At 51.0% G+C, this 18,823-nt stretch overlaps 1 protein-coding gene across 1 annotated transcript in view; it reads left to right on the top strand.

Annotated features, from left to right (window-relative positions):
• Window positions 1–17,287, top strand: part of GLB1L2 (galactosidase beta 1 like 2) — a 48,046-nt gene extending 30,759 nt beyond the window's left edge. The window contains exons 7-19 of the mRNA XM_075527990.1: window positions 934–1,015; window positions 5,137–5,207; window positions 9,125–9,209; window positions 10,553–10,690; window positions 11,458–11,538; window positions 11,950–12,056; window positions 12,667–12,807; window positions 13,118–13,189; window positions 13,527–13,605; window positions 15,585–15,672; window positions 15,968–16,079; window positions 16,537–16,653; window positions 17,201–17,287. Of these exons, the coding sequence (XP_075384105.1) occupies window positions 934–1,015; window positions 5,137–5,207; window positions 9,125–9,209; window positions 10,553–10,690; window positions 11,458–11,538; window positions 11,950–12,056; window positions 12,667–12,807; window positions 13,118–13,189; window positions 13,527–13,605; window positions 15,585–15,672; window positions 15,968–16,079; window positions 16,537–16,653; window positions 17,201–17,287 (1,260 nt within the window). The remainder of the gene's footprint in view (window positions 1–933; window positions 1,016–5,136; window positions 5,208–9,124; window positions 9,210–10,552; window positions 10,691–11,457; window positions 11,539–11,949; window positions 12,057–12,666; window positions 12,808–13,117; window positions 13,190–13,526; window positions 13,606–15,584; window positions 15,673–15,967; window positions 16,080–16,536; window positions 16,654–17,200) is intronic.
• Window positions 17,288–18,823: the final 1,536 nt, after the last annotated feature.

Raw genomic sequence — 18,823 nt, 5'->3', positions numbered from 1 at the left:
GGTCACCACCACATGAGGAACTGTATTAAAGGGTCGTGGCATTAGGAAGGTTGAGAACCACTGTTCTAGACGATCTCTCTGTCTCCTTTCTTTCCTAACAAAGTCAGCTGAAGTAAGCAGTGCTTTTCTAGTATCGGCAGGAACAATGCTAAGAGGAGCCTGGCCTCAGAGTACAGCCTCGGTAGGCAGAAAGTGTCTAGGTCAGGTTCATATTCACCATTAGCTACAGAGCTAATGAGGACAGTCTGAAGATATCAATCATGCAGATGGAGGAGGAAGACTGTTGCCCAGTTCTCAGCAGACCTGGCACTGCAGGGCATGGTCTACAAGCGCTAACATGTCTTATTAGTAGCTGGTGGTGACCTCCCCAGTTATGCACGCACCTCTCTCGGTGTCTTTGGTGTAAGCTTCCAAGCGCTTCCTGGGGCATCAGATGGTTACAGTGCACTCACCATGGGCATGCGACTTGCTGGCCTGGCTTTGCCTCTACATAGGCCAGACCAGACTGAGTTGAGGAAGATGCTGGCTGCTTGATCCTGGGATGGATGAAGGGTTGAGGTGGGTGCTATCCATGAGGTCCTGACCACCGTGGAAAGCAGTAAGCAGTGACAGGTGACAGGATGGCAGTGGCCTTACAGCGCTGGCCTCTGAGCAGGACTGTCAGGAACACCAGACCCATTAAACACGATGCTGCACTCATGTCCAAAGGGGACAAGGGTCATTCAGCATCTAATAGCCCTGCTCTGGCGATGGCTGGAAGATGGGCTTCTCTGAGCTTTTGTGGGACAGACAGGGTGGCCTTTCAACTCTCTGCAGAAAAGTCTGTGCCTTATTTCAAGCCTTGCATTTGCCCTTGTCAGTGTAGGAGCTTTCACGATACAGCAGAGGCTTTGAGGAGTGAGGACAGACTCATTCATCTTCTTCTCCACACAGGCCTTAGAAGACCGGGGCATTGTGGAGCTGCTCCTGACCTCAGACAACAAGGATGGCCTGAGCAAGGGCGTCGTCGATGGAGGTACTACATGGGGTCCACTGACCACTCCTAACCCTTTAAACTCAGGACACTAGCAGTGCTCTGCAGACCTAAGGAAAGGGAATGACAAAGGGCATGGGATATCCAGAAATAGGGCCGAGTAGATGAAACGCCTGAGCCCGTAGCCTAGTGGTTACACATTGGGCTGTGAACTGCATGGTTGGCAGTTCGAAACCACTGGTAGCTCTGAGGGCAAATGACTGGGCTTTCTATTCACATAAACAACGACAGTCTCAGAAGCTCCCCAGGGGGTCACTTGTGCCTCAATGGCAGTGAGTTTGGTTGGGAGATGAAGCAGCAAGCTCTTTGGAGGGTGGCTTACTCAGAGTATGCCAAAATCAAAGGGATGATGGGCCCCTTTGTAGAGTCCACCATTGCCTTCATAGAGGTGGACATTGGTGAGAGGGCTGCCTTCCACCTCCAGCATCCAGATCCCCGTTCTGTTTTCTTCCTGTTACTCTACATGGGCTGGCCAAGCTCAGGTTCGGGCTAACCATCCATCGCATGCCCGAACATCGAATTCTTTTTCCTGTCCTACTCAGGACATTGCACTGGTTGTCCCCTTCTGTCCCTTGTCACCAGATCAGCTCTTCTTGCTGGGCTAGTCCTACCTACATATAAGCATGTTATTTCTCCCTTCTGAAATATCTGATATTTGTGAACAGAGATTGCTGTAGTTCTCTGCCCCCCATTCCACCAAATCTTCCCCTCATTGTCCATACTCAGTCCTCCTCCCCAGGTCCCTGTTAAGCACCACAATCAAGCCATCACTCACCCGAGTCACCAGTGAGCTCTACGTGTAAGTGTGATGGCTAAGTGCTGGCCACGGTGGGGCTGTCTGATTTGATTCAGCAGAGTCTGTAAACCTTTGCTCCTGGAAAGGTTCCTCATTGGGCTGCCAGGACCCATACGGTCCTGAGTGTTCTACCTTTCACTTTCCTGATCTCTCAATGGTTGACATTCTCCCTGGATCTCTCCTCGGGATTCTCACTCGGACCCATGGTGCTAAGTACTTTCTGTGTGCTGATGAGTCTGACCTCTGCGTCTCTATCCTCCGGGACCTCTCACTGCAGGTGGGTTTGCATAACCCTCTACCTCTTGTTCGGCATCTGAAGGATCACATGCTTAGCAAGGAATGCCTAAAGCATCCATGCTTCCTCTCTACACAAATCCTGTTCCTCTTGCATCCTCCCTTTTATGAGCAACCCACAGCTCCTTTTTTTATTCCATTCATAATAGTCAGTCTGGACTCCTTACTTTCTGTACACCTGACATATAGTCCATCAGCAAAGTCTTTCAATGTAGCTGGCCTCCAAATGTTTTACCACCTCATGTCTCTGACATTTCTTACATGCATTATTACAGAAGCTTTTAAATGAACTCTGTCCCCCTTTCTTTTACTGCTGCCCCACCTACAAGTTTTTGTCAGCATTGCAGCCTGTGGATGCCTTATAAAATGTAGTTTGGATCATCTCATCTTTGCTTAAAGGCCAATTGCTCTCTGCTTTGTTGGGCACAGTGAGAGTCCAGGTTGCGAGAATGACCTAGCAGGCCAGCACCCAGCCCCTGTGACCCTGTGGGCCACCCCTGCTGCCCGCTTGACTGCCCCTCTCCTTCCTTTGCACTTGAGCTTGCACAGACAAAAAAAGAATCCTGCCTTTTTCTCATATACTCCCTTCTCTGACCAACTCCTCCTGCAATCACTCCTGTTCTGGCACGTCCAGTCCTTCCTTTGTGCTTGATGTCTCTTCAAAGCAAGCATCACCTGAGGATTTGGAGTAGTTCATTTTACTTTGCTTCCTCTCCACAGAAGCCAGTTCCACAGGATTTGGGTTTGTCTGTTTCATTCTGGCTGTGCTTCTTGCCCGAAGAGTCTGTTGGCTGACTGGATGAAACAATGAGTGAGAGGCTCCACGAGGGACTGCCAGCCCAGCCCCGCGTGGTCTCCAGCGCTGGCACTGCTCTGTGCCAGCAGGACTGCGGCTGCTCTGTTCCTTTGTGTGTCCCTCCCTAGACTGAGCTGCTTGAAAGAAGGAACCTTTCTTTATCTCGGTGTCCCTTCAACAGTGCCGGGTATGTGGTTGGCACACGGTAAATTACCGTTGAATGAACACGGAGAAGCAGGACTCCTGTCCCCTGGCAGAGCTAGTAAGCCAGAGGAACCGGATTTCCCATCTCTGATGAGACTGCATTGATGTTGCAAAGGAACTTGTCTCCTCTTAGAGCAAAATGCTCCCCATTCTTTCCACACGGTGGCACTGCAGCCTCTGCTTTGTTAGAGACTCTATGGGCTGCTCTTGCACGGGTTCAGTCCTTGGCCACTTGTAATTACAGGCCTCCTGTGGGTGCTGGGGTCGGTCCTCCATAGGAAACTTGTATTCTCAAGCTCCTGTCCCTTCATGGCAGACCCACTGCACCTGGTGGCTCTCTGGTCTCCAGAGCACCACATCTGCTACCTGCTTCACGGGATGGTGCCTGGAAGTTAGTTCAAGTTGTAATTGAAACAATGCACTTTAAGGGTCTAAATGTAGAATAATAAAAATGTGCTCACAAAAGTCAAAATTACAGCATGGCTCGCTGTCTTCCGGTCTCACTCCTCAGAAATTAACCACATTGAACTCTTCAGCTCTCTCTTCTGGTTCTTTTCCTTCACCTTTCTAAGTAAGACACGTATTATAAGGGGTTCCAGGAAGTTCGTGGTAAAGCCGAACCAGAACATCAAGAATTTGCCTGGGAACTTTTTGAACCCACCCTGTCTTTGTCCATTTAAAATCCCATCTGTCGACTTCGTATGCAATTGAGGGCTTAGTTCTTTCTTTTTCTTTCCTCACTCTCATCCCCCGGTGTCTTCTCCATAGAGCTGTTTCTCCACTGTGGTTTCTTTTTAAAAGACAGACGAAGGTGTTGCTGTGGAGTCAGCTGTGTTGTGACTCCTGGTCATCGCATGTTTGCCAGCATAGAACTGTGCTCGGCAGGGTTTCCCACACAATGGCCTACTTTCCCACAATGGCCAATCAATGAGCAGTCAATGGGCAGCGTCTACATAACTGTGAAGTACATTTTCTTCATTGCGGAATAGATGAGAGTAAGGCTTACCCCTTAAGCCTTTGCATTCTGGTACTTTGTGTTAGTAGGGTGCCCAGCAAGGTAGATGACAGATGCTCCTGCTCTAGGAGCCACATGCATCCCGCCAACTACGGGATTCCTGCCCAGGGAGTTTCCGTTCAGACAGGATTCCATCTTCAGGGGTTTCTGTCTCAAGGGGAGGCAGGGTCAGAGCCACCAGTGGGTGGTTCCCCTGGGAAGGCAGCTGGAGGTCAGTGACTCTGTAGAACACCAGGTCAGCTGTCCGGTGGGCCTGGCATTGCATTCCTAGTGTGTTGCTGCCCAGTTGTCATTTACCCTCCTCAGCCACAACCACCGTGTTCTGGTTTTTAGTCACTTGTCAGTCAGGAGTCGCTGTCTCTTAGAGGAGTCGTGGCATCGGTTGGGAGTGCTGGGATGTTGGATACTTAGCCTACAGCATTCCCTCTCTACCCTTGAAGGCCAGGCTGGTGTATGCCAGAGGGAGAGGAGGCTGGACTAAATGGGCAGGGGCCCTAACAGTGTGCTCTCAAGCTGGGACAGACCCGGGGACCACCGCGACAGGCCAAGCCCAGCAAAATTTTTTGAGCTCACCTTTCGCTAATGGGAGGTCTTTCAAATGAACACAGTGTGGCATAGAATAAACAACTATGCCTCACTGAAGAAATGAAGTGGGACTGGGGGGATTTACTCATGTAGTTGGTTTCCCTGTGCTAGTTGCGTGGGTGGTAGGAGCAGAGCAGCGTCTCGGTGCACAGAAGAGTAACTGGCAGGGGCGCTCACTCCTGTGTGTAGAGTTCATCAAGATCACATGCCCAGTGAATGACGGCTATAGAAGGCCTGGGCTGAGCGGTGGCATTTCTGAGATGGGAAGATGCTTCTTCTGAGCTTTGAGAAAGTGATTCCTGCCTGGAGATGGGAACCAATGTCATCAGTCATGTGGGAGGAGTGCGAGTGCGAGTGAATTCCCTAATCTTCTGGTCTTAAGATGCTGTTTTGTTTCTCCTTTCCCTTCACAGTGCTGGCCACCATTAACTTACAGTCACAAAATGAACTGAATTTATTAACCACATTTCTCTCAAGTGCCCGGGTAAGTTTAACTGAAGGGCAGCACCTGTCCTGCTCAGCCTGAATGCAAAGGTTCTGGCCATGCCCAAAGGAGCCCCCGCATTGTGCACTGGCACATGCCAGGGGGATGGCAACCTCTTGGATGCTTCCACTGTGCGTAGGGTCCATGGGTGGGGAAGGCAGCTCGGGAGCTTCTTCCAGCCTTTCTTTTTAAAAAAAATTTCTGAACAATTTTATTGACATATAATTCACTTGTCATTCAATTCAACCATTTAAATCTGTTAAAAAAAGTTGTTCAATCACCACAATCGGTTAGAAATTTGATTCTTTCTTGGGCTCCTTCTCAGCTCTCCATTCCCCTGCCACAACCCCAAGAACCGACTAGCCCAGTGACTGTCTCTATAAACTTACCGATCCTGGATTTCCGATAAAGGAAAACCCACAAAACCAAAAAGCATAGCCAAACAAAACAGAATAAAAACCCAACAACACACCCAATAGCAAAATGAATCAGAGGACAATCTCAGTCGAAAAGAAAGCAGAAAAGAATGAAAAACTAAAACACATTTAAAATGCTTCAAAAAGGAGAACAATTGATACGGTATCAACTTTGAGCCTTTCTGTATTTGTATCAATGCACTTTGTCTGATAGCAAGACTATTCACATCCTTGGTCAATGGTCTGAGGGAATTCACCAGAGGCTTCATGCATGTGGGGACCTTGCAAATGGAATTTGGGCTTTCTCTGTCATCCATAGCCTTCTGCAAACTCGGTGTTCAGCATTTTAGCTCTCGTATGGTTCCTTCTTCTGGTCTTGGATTTTATTATTTACAATCCTTGGATCACACAGGTCCTAGTTGAGTGAGCTTCCTATGCACCCAGATGCCTGTGCTCCTGGGAAAGGGAACAGGTTGAATCCACTTTGAGGTGCTGCTGAGTAAGGTGACTGTGATTGCTTGCCTCTTAAAAAACAAAAGACATGGAAGCATTCATGAACGGCCTTCTCGAGACTTGTTCTGGGTTTCCCCTCCCCATAATTTATTGGGTCTGGCCTTAACCTGGAAGGCCTCTGAGAAGTATTGTCCTTAGGGAGCCAGGAATGTGAGTCCATTTCAGGTCACATGGCTCCTGGTTGCATCTCCATCGACCAGATTGATGGAAATCGATAGCTCAATCTCTTTCTGATGGATTTCTTTTCTCTCAGTCTGGGTGTCTCTCTTAAAGATATAGACGTGATCTGGGCCAAGGCACTTCCAGTCCATCAGAGTCTATTCCTGGAAGTGCGAGGCCACATCAATCTCCCTCAGATGATGAACATCCCCATTCACTCCTTGTTGTATGTAGACATTGGCCCTGGAACTCGCCGTTACTGTGGACCTGCTTGAGTGTGCTATCAACCATAGCAAACCAGACACCTCCAACAGTTCGGGGGTCATTTTCCAAACCAGGGTATACTTTTAGATCATAGGCAGTACCACGAAATACGCCCACACACTATAGCAGCGCCAAAGAGTGTAGGACAAGGGCCACGTGCATATGGAAGAACTGTGATTTACAGGGATTTAGAGAGACGCCCAGAGCAGCCAGGAAGTTTCAAAGGGGAGACGTGATAGAATCTGGAACTTTTGTCAGGAAGGTCGGGGAAGAGAGAATGGATACAGCAGTCTTCACGGAGTGTCCTTCTTGTCTTCCCACCTTCACTTTTGACTGCGCTCTCGGTGTGTGTCCGAGACGGTGCTAGGTCCTGAGCTACTGCCGAGAATAAGGCCACAGGGCCCCTGCGCTTCCAGTGTTATAATCGACTTGGAAAGGAGCCGATTAAGTGAGGGATACGTAGATGATTAAGGATAAGTGAGTGATTGCAAAACTCGAACTGTACAAGTGGCATCAAAGAGAAGCAGAGGATGCTGGGAGCTTTCCCTATACTTACTCTGCTTCTGGCTGAGTGACCTTGGGCAAATTACTTGACCTCTTGGTGCCTCCCTTTCCTCGATGGTAAAGTGGGAATAACACTAGTGTCGGCTCAGAGGATTATTTGAGGATTCAATGTGGTCATATTTGGAAATCATTTAGGACAGTAGATGATGCCAGAGCTCTGGTGGGTAAGGCATGGGCAAGGTTGTTGGTGATTGAAACTCACCAGGTGCTCCTCAGGAGAAAGATGGGCAACCTGCTCCCCATGAAGAGCAACACTCTCAGAAGTCTTCCACTGGGTTGCTGGGAGTCAACCGTGACCCCATACCAGTGGCTGGCCGAGTAGCTGATGTCAGGGATCCAGGCTGACAGCAGCCTCCTGCTGGCTCTTTATCTTGGGAGAAGTCCTCACATCCTTGCCCTCCGAGGCCATGCTGTACTACTGATGGAAGGCCTCCATTTCTGGTCCTCAGCTCAGTGGTGTCTGAGGTGTCAAAGATAAAACATCCTCAAGGATAGGGACTTTCAGATACTTCCTTGTTTACATGAAGGGCTCCCTGAGTGGGTGAACAATATAGCCCCAACTCTGCTCGCCCCTTGGGAGACTCAGTAGCCCCGCACCAGTCATTGGCCACACCAGGGCCATGCCCAGTGAAGATCATCGGTGTGAGTATTGCTCGGGCACTTCTGAGGTGCTACCCACTGTATGAAGTGCTTTGTGTGTCGTGTCTCCTTGCATCCGTGTTTCCATGCTTTTTAAACTGGGTACCGTCCTTACAGTTTTACCCTTAAAACAAACAGGCGCTGAGAGTAAGGTCAGGCAGCTTGCGAAACCTACACCCAGGAAGTGGGAGACGAAATCTTACAGCAAAATCTGGTTATCGAGTTCCATCTTAATCACATTGTACAGGGACTGGGGCTACTGGTCACAGTGTACAGGGGCCGGATGCCACCTCCTTGGCTCCTGGTATCTTGAAGCCTGGCAATGCATTCCTGTTAGTGGGGACTACTAAGAATCTGCTTCCCTGTTTCAGTGACTAAAAAGTGGTATTGTAGGTTCCTTTCCTGGGACGTAGATAACTTATGAAGAAAACCAAGCCATAAGTCTTACTAAAGATATTATTGCGATGTCAGCAGGCTTTACCTGCGTATGATGGGTACCTTCTACTAAACGGACAGTAGGTTGGCCCATCACGTTGGATCTACTCTCTAGAGTATTGGAGCTCGTCACAGAGCTGCCCTCAAAGTACAGTGGAGAAGTCACTGGTGCTCAGTCAGGGAGGGACTAAGTCAGGATGCCAGTATGAGTCCGCCCACCGCTCCCATGTGCCCCGGTGCTGCTCACAAACATGGCTAGGTAGGGTACGGTCTTTGTAATGATTTATGTATTCTTGGTACAATCATGTTCCAAAGTAAGAATTCAAAATTAATACTGAAGATTTACTGAGTGTCCCAGCCCAGCTATGAATCCAGAACCTCTACGTGGGATGGTTGAGTTATAAGGCCCTGAGCAATGGCTCAGTTATACCCATCTTCCACTTAAAGCAGCATGCAGTGGGCCTGTCCCTCTGGCTCTTCCAGATAAATAAAGGAAAACAGCACATGAGGGCCATGTACTGACCACAGGCCTTGTAGACATTGACTGATGCTGAATACAGTTTCTCCTGCTCCGACTTGATCCAGAAAACAAATCAGAGTAGGAAATGACACAGAGCTGAATTCCAAGAAAGGCCTAAGTAGACAAAAACTACTACTTTCGTGCACCCATCATGTGCAACAGTAACGCCACGTTCAATCCCAAGGTCTCTTATTGCAACTCTAGTGGCCTCCTGCCTAGGACACATGCAGGGGAGGAAGCCACACTGGGGACCAGCCACTGGAGATACACGTGGCCCTCATCTCTGCTCTGCTTCCAGTGTCCACTCTGGCAAGCTAGTGAGCCCAGGGAAGAGCTAGGGGATAGAGTCCCAAGGCCTCTGCAGGAAAGGCCCCGTCTATGTGTACAACTTTACATCTCATGCCCAGGGAATTCAGCCCAAGATGGTGATGGAGTACTGGACTGGCTGGTTTGACTCGTGGGGTGGACCTCACAACATCTTGGACTCTTCTGGTGAGTGCTCTGCAGTGTCTGGGCCCATAATACTTGTTTCAAATAATCCACCACTTGATAGAAACTCGGTGTAGCCTGCAAGACTCCCGGGTTCTGTGAATGCGGTGGTTAGCCCTTGAAACACCAGTGGCTTGTATTTGAAGTGAATTATAATGCACACTTTTAAATTAGACAATGCATGCCTATTGCACACGTTTATAGAATACAGAAAATGTATGAAGGGGTAAAAGTTGCAGAGCTCTGAGGAAACCAATTGATGATTAGTCCCAGGCAGCTTTCTGTGTTTCCCTATTCACATCCTGTGCTCTTGCTCAGGGAAGACAGGCTGTTGGCACATTGGCCTAGACCTCGCTTCTGCCAGCCAATGGTGGATGAGGACCTCTCTTTAAACCTTCAAATGTAGATTTGCATCATTGCTTTAAAGAATACAGAGAAGCTCCAGCGTTCTGATAACTCTGCTCTCGTTTATTTATTCCATCTCTTCTCGATGGCCCCCATAGGTTGCTTCCCGGGTCTGTTGGTTAGCTTAAACACCACCTCAGTGGTCACCCTTGCGCATCCCCTTTGGCACCTCTCCCATCCAACTTCCTTGTGATTGGTTCTTAGAAGTAGAATTGGTAGAAAGATGCAGCTCTGAAATATCGTGGCTGTACTGCCCTTCAGAATGGCTCCAGAGCTTGCTACTCAGCACGAATGCGAGGCCCACTCCCCACCCACAGATTCATCAACATGGCGTATTATAACTATCTTTAATATTTCCCAGCTGGATAAGGTTATTGCTTCATTTGTATGTCTTTGGCTAGGGAGGGCGGGCTGATTTTTCTTTTCACAACCACATGTTCATTCGTCATTACAGTCTTCTTGCAGGTCTCTTCCTGCCATTAGTCACGTTTCAATGACAGCAGCATTGGGGAGGCATCAGAATTACACAAAGGGGCTTCAGCAAGTTGGTGGGAAAATGTTGTTATCTTTTAATCCCCTGGGGCTACTATTTCTGCCCCTCCCCATATCTGTTACTGTAGATTCTCTGTTGTGCTTTCCAAGCTGATGCTCACAGTGGGAAGCCCCTGGCCAGGGTGGGATGGGGGCAGCCTGGGTTGTAGGTTCTCTACCACACACTTAGTGGGGCGTTGACAGTGATTATCAGAAACAATGAGCAGCCTCAAGTCCTGCAGGTCATTGTTCAGGGGTCATTTCTCCTAGCTGAGATTTTGATGGAAGCCAATGGACGAATAACACAGTTGAATTGGGGACAAGTTTGGGCAGGACGAGGCTCCTGCAGAGGCTCTCTCTTGTCTGGAACCCTGACCCCTCTGCACACTCCCATGCTTTTCTCCCGACAGAGGTTTTAAAAACAGTGTCTGCCATCATCTACGCTGGCTCCTCCATCAACCTCTACATGTTCCACGGAGGGACCAACTTTGGCTTTATCAACGGAGCCATGCATTTTAACGAATACAAGTCCGATGTCACCAGCTATGGCAAGTACTGCTTAGCAGCCCCCCTTTCGGATCCCCCAACCCTTGTGTGTCTGGGGCTTGTCAATGAGTCCTTCTGGGATGCCTTCTGGTCCTTTTATGTGTTTATGTATAAAGTACCTGAAGAAGTCCCAGCGGCACAGAGGTAACGTGCTCAGTGGCTAGCCCAAAGAGGCAAAGTTTGAACGCATTAGCCACCCCACAGGGGAAAGATAGGGCCATCTGCTTCTGTAACAGCCCCTAGGGGGCTCTCCTAGCCTGTCCTTACACATTGCTTTGAATCAGACTGGACTCGGTGGTGACACCTGGCGAGCTGCAAGTGTGTGTGGATGGTAACCTCTAGGTATCCAGAGAGAGTACTGGGGCCCTACACCTGCCTGAGTGTTTGTGAACTATCTCCTCTGCTGAGATGCCACTTCCCAAACTGCCTAGAGGGATGAGAGGAGTCACGCTAGAACATACAGAGGGGGAGTCCTCTAGGGCAAGGCAGCCTCTTCTTCCATCTCTGGACCTTGAGATGTGGTGACCGTGGCCTTGTTTTTAACTAAAAATTTAGGGGCAGACTGTGACTAGAAAGCTAGGGGCAGACAGTGATCCTGGGCAGAGACCCTCATAGCGATGGTGTCCTGACTAAATGACCCCACTGAAGTGCCGTCTCCAGAATCGCGGACGGGTCCTGCAGCACTCCCCCGCCTCTGTTCTCTCCTTGCCCCCGCACGAGCAGTCGCGGGGACGTGTGTGACCGGTGCTGGGTCCTCGGTGTCTTGCAGACTATGATGCAGTTCTGACAGAGGCTGGGGACTACACAGCCAAGTACTTCAAGCTTCGCGAGTTTTTTGGCTCCCTCTCAGGTACCCAGCAAACAGCCAGTCCCGGACCAGCGCGGGTCCTTGTTTTAGTTTCGAAACTCCAGTTCCTTCCTCCCTTTCGTCCCCTCAATCCCAGTGGGTTTGTGTGTAGGGGGGTCCTAGGTAAGGAGAAGGAAACGAAAGACCGTTCACACAGTTGGTGTCGCGCTAGCTTCCCCAGTGTGATGTAGGTGTAGAGAATTCAGCCATAGAGGAAAGCTCCTCCCCACCGCTCAACCCCCAACATTCCTTTCCCAGATGTGTTCTGCGAAGGGGTCTTCTTCCTATTGGCTCTCAGGTAAAGAGCAGGCTGAGCCCACGGATCAGAACTGGGGATTGGGTAGGTGGAGGCTGGAGGAGGCAGTGACCGCTCAGGTCCTTACGAGATGGCCCTGTGGTCTGTTTGTGTTTCAGGTTCCCCACTGCCCCTGCCACCTGACCTTCTGCCGAAGACCACCTATGAGCCACTGATGCCAGCATATTACCTGTCCCTGTGGGATGTCCTGAAGTACCTGGGGGAGGTAAGCACTACTGGCCATGAGCGAGGGCCAGTCCAGACGCGTGAGCAGGAAAAGGGACATTTGGCTGAAGCCAGACATGGCCCAGAGGGGGGTGTTGGGAAGCACCTCATTCCAGAAAGCCCTTAGGACTCCAGACAGAGGAGTGGACCGTCTCGTGCTGGAGTATGAAGTGGGGAGGAGAAGGGGGACTTGCTCACCATAGGGGATAGCCCAGCAGGCGTTGCCCTTGTCCACGGTAATGGGACAGGTGGAGGGGGTGGCAGCAGGAGCAGGCTGCTCCTTTGAGGGTCACACCTCCCACATAGAGGGCTGTGCACACCAGTGACAGTGGATCTGTGTGGGGTTGCAAGTCCCAGCCCGCTGTTTTGCTTTCCATGCCCTTTATCTCCCTGACTGCAGATCTGTGGACTTCATATAATCAGAGCTGGGGAGCCAGCTGGATGGACTGGCTCCCATGTTTGAGTCATGAGGCCCACAGGTTTGAGTAGTGAGAAGTCAAAATACAAGAAATAAAGTGGTGAGCGACCCGACTCCTCCCACTCTCCAGGAAGGTTTCAGGTGAGGCTGCTGGCTTCCTTTTCTGCAGCCTGGCTCTGTCTCTTATGCGTAGCCAATCAAGTGTGAGAAGCCAGTCAACATGGAGAACCTGCCTGTGAATGATGGGAGTGGACAGTCCTTTGGATATACTCTGTACGAGACCAACATCGCCTCCTCTGGGGTCCTCAGTGGTCTTGTGCGCGACCGGGGACAGGTAGGGGTGTCTTTGCTGAGTTCCCACCACCTTCTTTAGTGATTAACCTTGAAATATACCCCAGTGATGACCTCTGTACCCCGTCAGGGAGCCCACTGTATCAGGGAGTCAAAAGGGCCCAACGCAGTCACTCAGATAGCCCTTTCTGTTTGACTCCTGTGTTTTCGGTGTCCAGCCAACCCCCCCCCCCCACCCCGCCTCAGAGCTTGCGTGCCCCATGTTGACCTCTCCCTGGGTTGAACGAGATCCCTCCTGCTCATCTCTCACTTCCTACTGAGCCGCAGTGCTTTCCGTGTGTCTTTGTTGGCAGGTGTTTGTGAATACAGTGTCCATAGGCTACTTGGACTACAACAAGAAACAGATCGATATACCTTTGGTTCAGGTTGGTTGTCCCAGGAAGCTGGGTCAAGGCTGCACTAGCTGCTTTCCACTGGGTCAGGTGGCCAATTGGAGTGAGGGCGGGGGGGCGGGGGGGACGGGACATGGAGCAAATTTGCTGGGAGCCAAAGGGGAAAACTGAAATGAGGAGAGGCTTCTGAAGCGCAGACTGCAGGGTGGAGACAGCAGCAGCGCTTTGCTCTCCGCTCAGCTGGACTCCGTCACCTCTAGCCTCGGGGCTTGGGGAGCCCTGGGCTTCCGCAATAGAAGCCATGAGTTGTAGCGCTGACCTTTTGGCTGGGAAATCAGGCAATCATCATGGGCCACTATGTTCCTGGCAGGGCTACACAGTGCTGAGGATCTTGGTAGAGAACCGTGGGCGTGTCAACTACGGGGACAATATCGATGACCAGCGCAAAGGTGGGTCAGAGCCCAGGTGGGAGAAGAATACTAGCGACCCCGTGGGTGGCTATCTCTTCAAATCAGGGTTCGGGCAGGCCTTGTCAGTCTCCTGGGGCGAACTGGCATGGCAGAGGCCTGGGGAGCGAGGTGGGGCTCTGGAGGCTGGCAGTGGCCCATTCTTAAAGGCAGGCTTGGGGGACCAGAGACGCTCAGCTGTGTTTTGACCATGTCCCTCGCTGTGCATTGGCCCTTGTGCTCATTCTGGACACATGGGGATGGCCAACCCCATCTTTCCATTTCTCCTGGGGACACAGTCTGCTCTACCAGGAACTGCTTGCTTGGACAGTGGCTGTGAGTGTCGAGGAAGGGGACTCCCAGGAACCAAGAGAAGGGCAAGGGACCCTTATCTTCTTGAGTCCCCACATTGATCTGTCCCTGGAAGCCTACAGAGGATCCCAGGTGTGAGGGAGAGGAGGAGGTAACACCTCCGTAACAAAATGCTCCTTGAATGCCATCCCCGTCACTCTTGGTCTCTCCTCTCCTTTGGGTGGGCTGTCTGCAGGCAGGCCGTCTGAGTGCAGTCAAAGTCCGTTCCGACAGAATAGGTCACATGTGGCAAGAAACACAAGGGGCGTCTCAACTCCCTCAAGGCTTTACCTTTCCAATGAATGTACATCTTTTCGGTCAAAATTCCAGCAAGCTCCAAGAAGAGGCTTTTAATCAGAGCACATTCTGGTCACCTGCCAGGGACACAATGTGGCCCCATTGTTGGAGTGTCCTGGGTCCTGAGGTTCCATCTTTCCCAGAGGCCCTTAGAGTGTCTGCCAGCACTGCCAGCTCACCTTCCTTTCCCCCCTAAACAGTTCCCCAGGGTCTCTCTCGGAGTCTCAGCCTCATCCCCAGCTGGCTCTCTCTTCAGGCCTACTTTTATAGCCTTGATTCTTCTGGAGTTTGGAAGGGATGCCTAGCATGCTACCTCAGGTCCTTGGTCAAGGCATGTCCTAGCCCCTCATGGGCAGTCCCATCCTCTGAGTTATGATCACAGACCTCCTTTCAGAAGAATAGTGTGGCTCCTGACACACTGAGTCCCACAATTTATGTGCATCTTCAGACCCTATGCATACAAATTTCTTCTCTGGCACCTCAGCACCGCCACGATCAAGAGAACCACTCTGGACCTAACCTAGCTGACCATCCATCAAGGCAATAATTAACTGATACTTGGCATTGTGGTTATACATTGGGCTTCCAACTGCAAGGTGGGCAGTTTGAAAACACCCACCAGAGGCTCCCAGGGAGTAAGTCAGGGCTTTTTACTCCCATAAACACTGCGAGTTTTAGAAACTCATAAGGGGAGTTCTGTCCTGTCCTACAGAGTCACAATGAGTCAGCATGACTCAGTGGCAGTGAGGCAAGTGTGCTGACTTCCTCAGAGTTGATACTTAAATGATATTGGCAACTGTTCTCAATTTAACTGCTTTTACAATGTTTCTGACCCTAATTCCTGTAGAATATTTCGGATGGAGTTGTTAGGACTATTTAAACTGAGATGCTAAGTGTACTGCTCCTTGAAGCTAGGGCAGAACCCCGGTGATATCTTGCTCAGCTACCCTTTGGCCTTATAATCTACTGTATTAGAATTCACAGCCCCCGAGTCTAGCAAGCTGCTCCACTGCAGTCTCATGGTCTCAGTGACAGCCTCCTTGAAGGACTGGGCTCTGTTACTGCCCTCTCCTGTGTCCCTTCCCTATAGCAAATCCTTAGCTATAATTGGGAAAAACATTGGTATTGATCATTCTCAAATCCTTTGGAATGTTTAGGAAAGGTCTGATGCCCAGTGAAGAGCTTCTTAGGTAGTACTAACTCCAGGAAATACCACCAAACTGTTGTGGAAACTTCGCATGTAGGGCCCTGAGTACTGGCCAGTGCCTGCCCCCAGACCCCGGCCCCCTGCCCTCCGGCAGCTTTGCTCATGTCCCCTTGCCTCCTTACCACAGGTGTAATTGGAGACCTCTACCTAAATGGTTTGCCCCTGAAAAAATTTAGAATCTACAGCCTGGATATGAAAAAGAGCTTCTTTCAGAAGTAAGTGCCTGTCTGGACCAGGGTGTTGACGCCAAGGGGAAATGCATGGATAGCCAGCATGCCCTGGGGGCTTGCTAGCCTCACCCACTTCTCCAGATCGAAATTCACTGGAAGGTGACTTTCCTAAGCAGGCACAGCAGGAGCGCTTTCCTGCTGGAGGATTTTCCATCATGCATCCTGCTGTCCTCCCTGTGCCCCTGCTTTGGAAGTAGGTCCACGAGTGCTATAGAAGTAGATGTAGACTTGGGGCCAGGGGGCTCCCATCCTGTTTGTACCCACCCCCCTCTGCCCCTAGGTTTGACATCAACAAGTGGAGCTCTATCCCAGAAGTACCTACGTCCCCTGCTTTCTTCTTGTTTGGCTTGTCAGTTGGCCCCTCCCCTGCTGACACCTTTCTGAAGCTGGAGGTTTGTAAGCCGCCCTTCCCTACCAGGGCTCACCCGTCTCCCACCCCAGGATTCTCAACCAGAAGCCCCTCTTGTTTGTCCTTGACTGGCACCCTTGACAGTGACCTGTCAAGTGGTCTCCCTGCCTCTATGTTGCCCTTTCTGAACCCTGGGACCCCCTGACTTGGGTGAGCTCAATGCCAAATCCCTGGTACCTGGTGGGACTGCTGCGGGGATCTGGTTCTTACTCCAGCGTGAGTGTGAGTGCCGTTCCTCAGGGGTCTGGGCCTAATGGAAAGGGGGCTGAGAGCACAAAGAACCCCTTGTCTAGCTCTCGTGGCTGGCAAGAGATCACTCCCCATGGTATCCCGGGAGAGGGAAGCATGGGAGGCCTTGGCACACTGTCTCTGCCTTCATGTGTGATGTTAAAATGTGATGGCTTTCGTGGTTGGCTAACCTCTCCCTACTTTGTCTGAAGGGCTGGGAAAAGGGCGTTGTATTCATCAATGGCCAAAACCTCGGGCGATACTGGAACATTGGACCCCAGGAGACCCTCTATCTTCCAGGAGCCTGGTTGAACCCAGGGCCCAACCAGGTGAGAACATGTCCAGTCTCTTTCCCTTTGCCCATGCCCCCTGGGCTGGCTTTCCCATAGACAGAGGGGAGAAGCCAGAAGGCTGGCAGATCTAGTGGCACAAGCGACACAGTGGCCCCAGGATGTGTCACTATGCCCTCACCTCTTAGCTTCCCAGTCTGGAAGGGATGCTGCATCTCTTCTGGTCACATAGGTACAGTTCTAAATGTGAGGCTCCATGTGGATTGGTATTTGTGAGGAAACCCCAGGTCGGTGGGAGATTAGTCCGTTCTGTGTGGCTCATTCTCATGCCTGCCCTCTCAGATGTCAGAATGTACCCCTGGGGGCGGTAGTTGCTGCCTCTAAAGACTAGTTAGGGCAGGTGAGTGGGCAGATGCGTCACCATCTTCCCAGGTTCAGCTGAACTCTTGATCTCTGCTCCTTCCGGCGTGGCTCTCCAGCCCTCTCTCCATCACCTACACCCTGAGGGAGGCGTCCTTAGGCCTCTGAGTGGTGCCCCACTTACCTGGTTTTGTCAGGCCAGAGCCCATCACGCTTTCTTTCCCAGATCATTGTGTTCGAGGAGAGGATGGCAGGCCCGATGATTCAGTCCACGGAAACACCTCACCTAGGCAGGAACCAGTACATTAACTAGGGGCCACCCAGCATCCTCCTGCTGACCAGAGGACAGAAGACAGCTCCTTCACCCCCTCTCCTGGAGGCTAGCGTTCTCAGGTAGCAGCTGCAGTGTTGGCTGGCTCCATCTCAATCTGTGCCTCCACCCCACAGCCTGGAGGACTGAAGAAAGGGGGTGTGAGTGAGGCAAGGGGGGCCCTTTCATACCTCAGTGGTTTACAGTGGTGGCGCCTATCCTAACCCCTTACCTTCTGGATGAAGACAGAGACATATCTCTGCGGGCCTGGGGACTTGAATCAGAGAGCGTGTGGTGAGTGCCTATAGATCAGCCCATGTGGATGAATGGGAGCATTCGCTCCTGGCTCAGAGTCACGGCTGATGCCCACATGCTCCGCGAATGCAGTCTTCGCAACTGGATTTTACCACCCTTCCTTTCTGCAACAGTGGGGTCGGGGCCATTTCCAGAGGGGAGGGCATCGTGCCTGTGCTGGCTCAGTTTCTCCTTCGCATCCCCCACTCCCCTTCTTCCCTGAAGTTCTGGACAACACCTGTTTGAGAGGCATGTTCCTGCCTGTGCCCATTCTACCTTTTTAAATCAGGAGGAGAAACCCAAACTTCAGAGGCAAAAATACCCAACCACGGTTTTTTCCCGATTAGAGGTTTATTTTTTCTTTCAACTTTGCTTAATGAGACAAATGAAACATCAACTGAGGAGGAAATAAAGACTCTACAGGACTGACTCCCCAAATCGGAACACCTGGGACACTCGGCTGACATTGGCTAGGGGCCTCCATGGAATGTTGGTGTAGCCATGGTCGGCAGGCCCATTCAGGCCTGTTCTGACCTCCAAACTTCACTCTCCCCTCTTCCTCCTGTAACCAGTCTGCCAGGGAGGCAAGAACTGCCTTCTCCTCAGCCATCTCCTGCTCCAGTTTGAGGGGCTTGCTCTAGGGATCAAGTCCAAGAAGTCGGTACAAGCTCTTTGCTGTGAATTTCAATAAAGTTATTGAGCTCACCAAAGCCTCCTTGGTGAAATGTCTTGGATCGCACCTGAGGGTGATTAGCTAGAGGAGGGGTGGACACACATTGAGCCCAGCTGTTGGATCTAGAAACTGACTACTGAGCCCTGCTCCTGGCTCACTAGGCTCTCCTGACCTGACCTCCCTTTGCAGCGGTACCGTGGTTTGGAGGGGACCCTGTCGTGGGAGAAGTCATAGACGAATCCATTCTGGGCACTAGGGAGCAGGGGGACAAGAATATGTTAGACAGCAAGAGCTGAGGCAACTCTAGTAAGTGGACTTTTCCATACAAATGACATTGACCTCTATTGTCACAAACGACTGGCCTTCAGTGATGGTCTAAGTCCAGTCAGCAGACACCTTCCCAGGCCTGCCCATAGCAGTCAGTAAAAGATCGCATAGGCATAGAGCGGGCCGTGGGGCTCTCAGAGGACCCACAGGCTGTCCCTTCGGTGTTTTGCTGAGAATGCCCCCTGCCCTACCAGGGCAGTATATGCGAGCTGCAGGCACTTGTCAGCACTGAATAAGGTCAGGAA

Source organism: Tenrec ecaudatus, chromosome 12, assembly GCF_050624435.1.
Source record: "Tenrec ecaudatus isolate mTenEca1 chromosome 12, mTenEca1.hap1, whole genome shotgun sequence".
In the NCBI taxonomy this organism is placed as follows: Eukaryota; Metazoa; Chordata; class Mammalia; order Afrosoricida; family Tenrecidae; genus Tenrec; species Tenrec ecaudatus.
The sequence above is the reverse complement of the archived record's forward strand: the minus strand, read 5'-3'. Positions and strand labels throughout refer to the sequence as shown.